Genomic DNA, 10,490 nt, shown 5'->3' with positions numbered 1-10,490 from the left:
AGTCTGAAAAGAGGCAACTCTTGTTCAGAAGTGGTAGTCAAAATGGGAATATAGAGTTGTCTTCATAGGTGGAAGCAATCTGTGTAAGGTTAAAGAAACTTAATGCAAGAAGCATGTTCAAAGCAATGCGCTTTGAATTTGAGACATCGTTTCCATGGAATTTCTCTCCATTGGAATACTCTGTAATGATTGTTGCCAAGTCTTTGTGGCTTTGTGCATAATCATTACAAGAGGAACAGTGCATATAAGTTTAAAATCTAAACAAATTTCGATAAATGTTAGAAATTCTTACATTTACGACAAGGATTTGGAAGTGTGAAAAGAGAATAATTGAAATTATGTTCAATCGATATAGTTCAAAAAGTAAGGATCATAGATAAACATAGAGTGCATACTTGGTGTATGGCAAAGCTATTGTTTAGAAAAACATAGTGTACATGCTTGGAGCATGGGACAACTAGTGTTTTTAATTCAGGTATAAAGTTGATAAAACCGAAACAATGAATAATGAGTAATCAGTATGGTGATAAATAAAAGTGGTATATTTATATTCATAGGGTTTGATACCATATTTGATTCATTTATTCTTGTGTTTCACTTTGCATGTTTTGACTTCCATAATAACTAGGTTATTCTTCCGGAATGACTAAGTTATTCAAACCATCCACAGTCGGTCATATGTTGGAAGTAGATATGAATCAAGACTGTCATGGGTTGGCTTGTAGAGGTCCAAGTTGGTGTACAAAGTTGTGCTACAATACTCATGAGTGCTCATAAGTTCTGAGTACTGGATTCAACCCGCGCTCATTTGAATCACTTCATGGATTTTATCATGAGTGATCATGAGACGATAATATCTTATATTCTTCAAACCTAGAGATATGAGTTGTTACTATGAGTTGGTTGTACATTGATTGCACGAAAACGCATTTGGTAACTCGATGTTATAAAACGTGCATTTGTGTATGATTCAACAAGTAGTAGAACAAGCCATATGAGTCGAAGTTTATCCATTCCTTTTACCTTCGGGATAAAAGCGATATCTGTGGGCCCCTCGATGATTTAGTGATGACACATGTGAGTGCTTGGCCAAGCCAGACTGATTTGATTTGTTCAATCAGTCAGTCATCATAAATCAGAAATCGGGGAACAACAAATGGACAGAGAGAATGATTGATAATCCATGTCTCAGCCCATATGATATCTAAAATGGAGGAATATATGATCCCTTATATAATGGACAAGTCATTGACAAAGGTCAGAGTTCATTGACAAGATCAGAGTTCGACAGCGGCTTTAAGAGCTACGATTGCCAGTTGGTTTTAGAAGTCATACTCAATAATAGTTTTAGACTTATCCAAGTGGGAGACTGTTGGATTAATGTCTAAGTCCATAACTATATTTGGTATGTACTTGACCCGACCCGGCATGGTCCATTTGGGTTGCACTTCACCGACACAATTTATATGGATAGTCTTTTGAGAATAGTATATTTATGATTTATATTAATATATTATAAGTTCTAATATATTAATATATAATCATATTATTTAATTAGTATTGATCAAGAATTAATTTATAATTAATTAAGTGATCAAAAGGAACTAATTAAATATGGACTCTTAGATATATATATGTGTAGTGGGCCAAGTTCATTTAGGTTGGGCTAAGTCTTCATGGATAGTCCATGGAGCTTTAACCCATGGATCCTAGGAAATGAAAGGTCATGGGTATTAGGGTTTAACCCTAATCCTCCACACTATATAAAGGGTCTTATGGTTCATGAAATTATGCTAGTGGCTAGTGTGGATACACTAAAGAGGGCAATAATTGATTTCATAGTGTGAGCCAAGTATCCATATTCAATAAAGGTTTTCCAAGGTGTTTTGGTGATTTGTGATTCCACTTGAGGCTTCCACACTATTGGGGCTAAGCTCTTAAAGCTTGAAGACATCAAGCTACATCAAAAGGTATGTTATCTAACTAGAACTTTGTAGTATAGGTGCTTCATAATATGCTAGTTAGGATGAAACCTTGGAATATTTAATATTTGCATGTATAATAGAGAAAACATAGATCCAAGGTTTATAGGGTTGCATGTACACCATAGGAGTGTTAGAATGCTCAAAACCCAACAATATGGAGGTTGCTTGTCAACCTCCATGCTTTGTCTCCCCATGCTTCTAAAGGCTACAAATACTTTAGAGTATTTTATTATAAGACCCTTACCTTGCATTGAGTATATAAGAGTGCCTTATGCATGAGAAACTTGCTCTTCTTTCTTCTCTTTCTTGCCCTCCTAAAACCATGAGTTTTGGCTCTCCAAAGCACTCTCCCTTTTGAAGCTAGTTGTTAGTGTTTAGAGCATCACTTTGTGTCTTCCTTTAGTGCTTATTTTGTTAAGCACTTAAAGGCTTAAAGATCAAAGTATTACAAGAAGGAACTAGCTAGCATTCCAAGTGCCTTACTCTTGATGGTGGATACGCATAAAAAAATTCTATTCTCGAATTTTTGTTATCTTCATAACACCCCAAAACCAAATGGGTTTAAAGGATTCAAAGGTTGTCATTTTAAAAACTTTTTGGTTGTTTTTATTTCATTCTAACTTTTATAAATTGATCCTTGATGGTTTTGTTTGGTTATAAACTAAAAACAAACCTGTTATTTTTAACGCTTCCGTTGACCGTTTTTTTATGAAAAACTAACTTATATTTTTTTTTATCAAAGTCCATCAAAGTTTGCATTAATGAAATTGATATCTATATTTTATGATTGTTATTACAGTTATTACATATCAATATTATGTGGAATTTAATAAAAAATGGTCAAACCCATAAAATGCAATGTGGAAAAAAATAATTTAAAATAACCACAAAATGACATGTGACAAAACGTATGAGAGTATGACATGTAGCAAAAACAATTTGTATTTATTAAACTAGATACATATGGAAATGTCATTTTATCAAGAATTTGAGAAAAGTACCTGATACCACTGACCATTTAACAATAATAATGCAAAAGAAAATATTGAGAGCATGAATTGTATTCTTTTTTTTTTATATTGTTGGCCTAAGTATCAAGTCATCAATACAATCTTGATAGATGAATCATGTTCGATGGTAAATGCCGGTGCATGGCCAACTTCCTCGTCCCAAAATTCTGAGTCTCCTATTACTGCTTTTGTTGTTTGCACCGGAGCATCTTCACTTTTCCTAAGAATGAGTTCAGCACCTATTCTATTTCCAACTGTCTCTATAAGATTGAACCCAAATTGATCTAAGGAAATCGAGATCACATTGTAAGTTGAAATCAAGGATGCAATGTGCCTCAATGAACTAAAGGAAACATATCCCACATGTGTCACATATTCCGAATCCAGTTCTTCATCAAATTCCTGCTCCAGATCTTCATTAGAATCTTGCTCTAATTCTTCATTAGATTCCTGCCAAAGCTCAAATGGAGGATCTTCATTTACCTCTTGCTTGATGATTATAACAAGAAACGGAATTACGTTGAAGGTAACAACGTGTATTAAGAACCCACAAAAGTCATTGTACCAATCATGTGGCAAACGCAATGTAAATGAGTTCCCTCTAAACAGCCTATCTATAGACCCTACTGGAATCTTAGGATGAAGAGTAACACTGATAAGGTGATCTTCAATAGAATTTCCCTACCATGGGAAAAACGTTAAGTTATGATTCTTATTAGAAGCATTCCGCAAAATAGAATTATGTGGTTAAACTTTTGGTATATACATGTTATTCAAAATAATTATGTTATTAGCATTAACTATGAAATAATAGTTCTTACACTAAGTTTATATAAAAAAACTTAATTAATTTGAATGATATTATAAGATAAACATGTATTAAAATCACACCATTCAATGGCCTCTACGTACTTTGTGACTTCTTTGTAAAGTAACAAAATATAATTTATAATTTATGTTATTTTTAACTTATTATTTTTAATTGATATAAAACACACTTTGGACAATTTTCAATTATTATAAAAAATTTGGATATTTTTTTAGTTAATTTAACATTTCAATTTAAGTTTTACATTTTATTTATTTAGATCCTTTTAACCATTTGAAAAACAAAAATGTTTTTGAATAATTTGTTTTTAAGTTTATTTGATATTTTAAATTATGTTTTGCATATAATACTATACTTGACAAATTAAATATATTATAATAATGATTCAAAATGTTAATTTTAGATCTTGTATTTAACATCATATTTAAATTGAGGGATAAATAATAATATATTAATAATTTATAAAGTCAAACTAAAATGATAAGTTTTATATTTAGTAAATTAAGTAAAGTTAGAAGTTGAAAAGTTAGGGAGGTTCAATTCAATATGGTTCTCGTCTTTGGATATTTTTAGATTTATCTCATATTTTGGTTTATATTTTGAATTTAGCATGATATTTAAATATTTTAAATATATTATATTGATATTAAAAAAAACTACCATTAATATGATAATATTTCATAACTAATAACATATTTGAATTAATAAAATAGATATATTATGTTTAAATTTGAATATTTTGAGAATTGTTTCTTTTATAGTAGCCAATGAGCGTTGTTGTTCGTATTAAAACTATATAAAAAATACTTCTTTTAGTGTAGATATATAGATTTTTGGGTCTGTATAATAAAGATCGAAACACCAAAAGTGTACAGAGCCAAACCTTAAGCATGGAATCTAGTAACATGTAACCAGCTGCTAAACCTACTTCGTGCGCCCCAAAAAGCGAGACTTTCCACAGCCATTTACAGTTATAAGTATCTCCAAAGGTTTTAAGTGACTTGCAATCATCTGCTTTAAGAACAGATATGCTTGATGGGAGCTCTGATAATTTTACAAGGCATGTGCAAGATGACACATCGAGAAATTTGAGCCGAGGAATTCGCATGAGACCAAAACTTAAGCATGAAAAGTAATTTCCTCTTAGATCGAGTTCTTTCAAGTTGGGTAACTCCCAAACAGCAGAGCTCATGTTTTCATCCCCCAGTTCACAGAAACCGAGATCCAACTTTCTCAGGTACTCTCTGCGAAAAAAACGAAAATAATGAAAATAACGTAACTGTATGTTGTTCAAGTTGGATAACTCCCTAACAGCAGAGCTCATGTCTTCATCTCCCAAACTGTCCATCTTCTGTTGGATCTTTGAAAGCTTAAAAACTCTAGGGGACTCTGCGAATGAAAGGGTCTCGATTTTCTTTAGTCGAGTAATAGATGGAAACTTCTTAATACCCTTGCAGTCTATTATAGATAAGCAAACAAGCTTGTCCAAGCCTCCAAATGATGAATGAATCTCTTTTAATTTCGGACATCCATGAAGCTTGAATCTTTCCAGAAGTGGAATTCCATCAAAATTTGGTGTTATGACCAGGTTTTCAATTGCCAAAGTTTAATCATCTTCAAATTTGGCAGACACTGTTGTATACAAGTGCAAATAAGTAAATAATGTACTAAGGTACGTGATAAGAGTTTAACAAAAATCGGAATGGAAACCATTTGAAGTGTTTGATTGTTTAATGCGTCTCAGTCACATACTATTTCTATATGGGGTCATAAATAGAAAAAAAAAGTACTAATTCCTTCCATCTTTGAACGGAAATCATTTGAAGTGTTTGACTGTTTAATTTAATATCTAAAAATCACTTAATAAAACAAAGAACATACTTTTAAACCCAAACTGACGGATAGATCGATTTAATAAACAAAAATATAGATTTAAATTGAAATCTTACCTATATAACAAAATAGTATTTACTTTCAAAATACAAAAGCAATTGTGTATGTATGTTTAGACAAAACTATAAGAGGTGACAAAGCTATGTTTAGACAAAAGGGTAACTACTATTTACTCTTTGGATTAAAGTCTATAATTCACTATCTACTTTGTTTTCATTTGTGAATTGGATAAACAATAAGAATTACCTTATAACCATTCCAAAGTTGGTCTTTGATGGCATATTCTAATACCAGACAACAAAGAGTCCTTGGTGGAAAGTTATTAACCGACGGATTTGCAGGATCACCTTTCCATTGAATATAACGAAGGTTCCTCATGTTTGCAAGAATAGGAGGAGGTTTTGCCTCTCGAAAGCTACTATAATCAACTTTTATTGCTTCAATCATGTCAAGTTCCTGTCATAGAGGAACAAAAATGGTGCCAATGTTGAGCTAAAAGTGATGGTTCATACATATATCACACAAAGATAGACTAACTCTTACCATGGTTGCATCCATAGCACATATTGTTAGAACATCTTCCTTCTTCCAAACTCTACTATGTTTTTCGGGATTCCTAGGGTGTTCCCCTCTAACAATGTAGTGTCCCATTTCTTGCAACAGATCATGCATATCGAACCTTCCATTCGAGATAGTTATGAGAGCCTTTTGTCTCAACTCCTCTACTCCTATAACAGGATGAAAACCACAAGCATCAAGTATCTCCATTGCCCTATCTTTCTTCCACCCCGGAAAAAAACATGCAATATCAAGAAACAAGTCTTTCTGAACCTTTGTAAGTCCATCAAAGCTGATTTTTAGCTTTTCCAAAATCTTATTATCTGGGATCTTTTTTAGTCTGGCTAATGCACTCCTCCACTGATCAATGTTTTTGTCACAGAGAGAAGATCCAAGAATTGTAAGTGCCAATGGAAGCCCACCGGCATAAGAGACCACCTCTTTTGAAAGTTGCTCATAATCTTCCATAGGCATGTAACCCCGGAATGCATACTTGTGAAAGAGCTGAATAGCATCATCAGCATTTAACAAGCTAATATCATGTACCACAACTTCATGAGCTTTTAATAAATGCTCATCTCTGGTTGTGATTATTATTCGACTTCCTTCACCGAACCAATCAGGCGATCCAGCTAACGCTTCTAGTTGGTCAAGGTGATTGACATCATCAAGAACAATCAAGACCTTTCTATTACGAAACCTCTTATCTATCAAGCTTCTTCCTCCCCCAATGCTCTTCCCTTCCATCTTTTTAAGAATTTGTTTCTGCAATTTTTCCAAACCATGCCTGCTTGATTCCTCTCGAATATTTGCAACAAAGCAGCAACCATCAAAGTTTCTATAGATTTCATCATATATAGAAGATGCAAGAGTAGTCTTACCACCACCTCCAACCCCCCATATTCCAATCATGTTCACACCACCCAACCCAATTTGTAACGCTGATTTTAAACGTTGCATGCGAGCCGCTATTCCGATCAGCTTCTCATTTGCACTTGAAGTTACTAGCTGCAACCTCGATGAAATATTGTCAACAATTTCTTTGATAGCCATTGATTCATACCTACATATTGGATATACAAGGATAATTAAGGCATGATCACACTGACAAAGGAGAGAACTCGTTGTCATGCTTTAATTATGAAAAAAAGGAGGAGACATAACCGCCCTTTATACTTCAGATTTAATATAAAATTGTAAAGTTAATACCACAAGTAGACAAGTAGTTTGTAGCAATATTTTTGGGAAATATTGAATAGTTTCAAACAGAAAAAGGTGAAGAAAGATGAATTTGTTGTTGTAACTTCAAGCAAGGCGTTATGCCGTTATGTACAGAATTAAAGGTAAAACTCAACGTCATATAACTTAATATGATCTTATCCATAATCTGAGGACTTGAGATATCTTTTAACCAACCCAACTGACCAATTGATCAAGTCAAAGCCCCTGTTTTATCAAGGTCATCAACATCATCAAGAATAATTAAAACATTTGTATAAGATCTTATAAGGGACAACCGTACAAGGATAAATGTCTCTTTAGATCAAACATATCTTAAGCATAAAAAGTGCAAAAAATATAAAATAATAAAAGATACCCGTTGGCAATGTTCTTGGGAACCCATCCAGAGAGGTTACTTGCATCTACAAGTGCTTTTCTCCAAGATTCAACATTTTTTTTGTTCCTCAGCTCATGTTTGGCAAATGCCTCTCCGTATTTCCGTTTTTGTATTCGCACTTCAGACGGATCCACATCATAAAATATGGGGATCACAATTTGCCCTGTCATGTCCTTGCATTTCATAATATGTGTTAGTTCATCCAAGCACCAGGTTGAATCTGCATAGTTTTTAGAGAATATGATGATGCCAATATGTGATTCCTCAATAGCCTTCACAAGGGATGGACGGATCGATTCACCCTGACGAAGCGTTTTTTCGTCCTTGTAAGTGTCAATTCCTTGTTGTACAAGAGCTTTATAGAGGTGATCGACAAAAGTCTTCCGAGTATCTTTTCCTCTAAAGCTAAGGAAAACGTCATGATTCCATGATTGAGAGGAAAGGGCTGGAGGCAATGGAGAAGATGATGATGAAGATGCCATTGATCGATCAGTTGATAACTTGTTGAGATAGAAGGTATGTGATGTGGTTTCAGGCTTTCAGCACCTCAATGAAATGAACTATACAGAAAAGAGAGAGAAATGTTAGTTTCCAAGAGAATTCCAGTTTACCAGAAGCTCACGAGATATCTGAGTAATGACATGTTGATTAGTTGATATATATTAAGAGGTGATTTTCCAAGAAATTTCCAATTCACCAACAGCTAAAGAATATCAAGTTGACATTTTCGATATAAAGTGAGTTGACATTTTCGATATAAAGTGAGTTGACTTTACATTGATGATATAATCATCATATGATTTTTATTGCAACAAATGACAACTGTTGAATTATTTTAATAGAAATTAAATTACCTCCTACCTTTTATGCCTACAAATATTTCTACCTATTAAAATTATGACATGTGTTAGCATTTCATATTTACTTAACTATCTCATTAAGAGTATATTACGAATATATCAAATAAAATTAAATTGAATGGTGGAATAATGACACGTGTCATAATGTTAGTGGGTAGGAATATTTGTAGGCATAAAAAGTAGGAGGAAATTTAATTTCTCTATCATTAATAAAAAGGTTTAAATTTTATTTATGCAAACAAGAATAATTTCATCGTTTTTAGGTGGATTTGCACAAAAAATATCCATCAAATCCTCTCTCAAAATGATGTATTGTGTGTGGAGAGGAGAATCCAACAAACTTGTACCTCTTGCATTAGTAGCTTGTACCTCCTTACTCTTTGACTTCTTGGTGGTGTAGTTCATCCGAATGGTCATGAAACTGTCTCTTAAGTCTTAGTGTCAAGCCACCATTGTTTTTCAATGAAATACTTCACCGATGTATGGTTGTTAGATAAACTTGGTAAGGATTGTATATTACTCACGTAATATTGATTACACTGTATGTATATATAAGATACATAATTACACTTTGTATCCTCCTATTATTATAGTATAGACTGTCTAATATTCCCCCGCAAGCTAAGGGCGCGTAACGAGCTGAAGCTTGGACCGTAAATCAGTAAATCGTTGAGACGGTAACGGCTTGGTAAAGATGTCTGCAATCTGATCATGTGTAGAGATAAATTGCACATTGAGTTTTCCATCAACAACTTTTTCTCTAACAAAATGAAAATCAACTTCAACATGTTTTGTGCGGGCATGAAAGACAGGATTAGCTGATAAGTAAGTAGCACCCAAAATGTCACACCATAAGACCGGGACAGATGTCACAGAAACCTTAAGCTCCCGAAGAAGCGATTCAAGCCAGGTGAGTTCAGCAATGGTATCGGCTAAAGCTTTGTACTCGGATTCTGTAGATGACCTAGATACAGTGCGTTATTTTCTAGCAGACCAAGAAATAAGATTGTTTCCAAGATAGATGGCATATCCCCCGGTGGATCGACAGTCATCAGGACAACCAGCCCAGTCTGCGTCCGAGTAGGCACTCAAAGATGAAAAATGAGTGTCAGTGTAAGCATGAAGAACAGCATCAGATTTATGTTGAAGAAGAAGACCATAATCATAAGTGCCCTGAAGATATCTAAGTATGCGTTTGACAGCAGACCAATGATTTTCAGTTGGGGAATGCATAAACTGGCAGACTTTGTTGACTGCAAAAGTAATATATGGACGGGATAGAGTGACATACTGTAAGGCACCAACAACTTTTTGATAACGGACCAGATCGTCAAATAAGGCACTGTCACCAAGTTTCAAATCAGCAGTGGTAGTGATGGGAGACGATACTGGTTTGGAGTTAGAGAGATTTGTCCGTTGGAGCAATTCCATAATATATTTCTTTTGGGATAGAACCAGATCCTTTTGTTTGCGCACTACTTCAATTCCCAAAAAATAGGAAAGAGGACCCAAGTCTTTAATTGCAAATGTCTGACCAAGACTTTTGATGACGCGATCAATGGCATTGGAGTTGTTACCAGTGAGAACTATGTCGTCAACGTACACCAACATATAAAGAATAGTACCATTAGACGTATAAACAAAGAGAGAAGGATCGGTGACTGATCCTTTGAAGCCAAGAGCTTGTAGGGCTTTGGTCAGACGATTATACCACGCACGGGGCGCCTGCTTAAGCCC

The 10,490-nt window shown here is 34.1% G+C and overlaps 1 protein-coding gene across 2 annotated transcripts; it reads right to left on the bottom strand.

Moving 5' to 3' along the window:
- Window positions 1–2,973: 2,973 nt before the first annotated feature.
- LOC145134764 (disease resistance protein Roq1-like) lies at window positions 2,974–8,535 on the bottom strand. Of its 2 annotated transcripts, XM_079069595.1 has the most exons (6): window positions 7,873–8,535; window positions 6,261–7,338; window positions 5,964–6,173; window positions 5,274–5,456; window positions 4,708–5,068; window positions 2,974–3,676 (listed from the first exon to the last, which is right to left on the bottom strand). In XM_079069595.1, exons 1-4 carry the CDS (start codon window positions 8,373–8,375, stop codon window positions 5,403–5,405), a joined length of 1,845 nt encoding a protein of 614 aa, XP_078925721.1. In that variant the 5' UTR covers window positions 8,376–8,535; the 3' UTR covers window positions 2,974–3,676; window positions 4,708–5,068; window positions 5,274–5,402. The 2 variants fall into 2 exon arrangements, with proteins under 2 accessions (XP_078925721.1, XP_078925720.1); XM_079069594.1 differs by having other exon boundaries at window positions 4,708–5,456.
- Between the last annotated feature and the right edge of the window lie 1,955 nt (window positions 8,536–10,490).

This window comes from Lactuca virosa, chromosome 8, assembly GCF_052849685.1.
Source record: "Lactuca virosa cultivar CGN04683 chromosome 8, Lactuca_virosa_CGN04683_v6, whole genome shotgun sequence".
NCBI lineage: Eukaryota > Viridiplantae > Streptophyta > Magnoliopsida > Asterales > Asteraceae > Lactuca > Lactuca virosa.
Note: the sequence above shows the minus strand (reverse complement) of the source record. Positions and strands in the feature narration are given on the sequence as shown.

Coding starts and splice junctions, on each gene's coding strand:
- LOC145134764 (XM_079069594.1), bottom strand. CDS start 8,375: ATGGCATCTTCATCATCATCTTCTCCATTGCCTCCAGCCCTTTCCTCT. Junction 7,339..7,872: donor CCCAAGAACATTGCCAACGG/GTATCTTTTATT, acceptor TCCAATATGTAG/GTATGAATCAATGGCTATCA. Junction 6,174..6,260: donor GTGCTATGGATGCAACCATG/GTAAGAGTTAGT, acceptor CCTCTATGACAG/GAACTTGACATGATTGAAGC.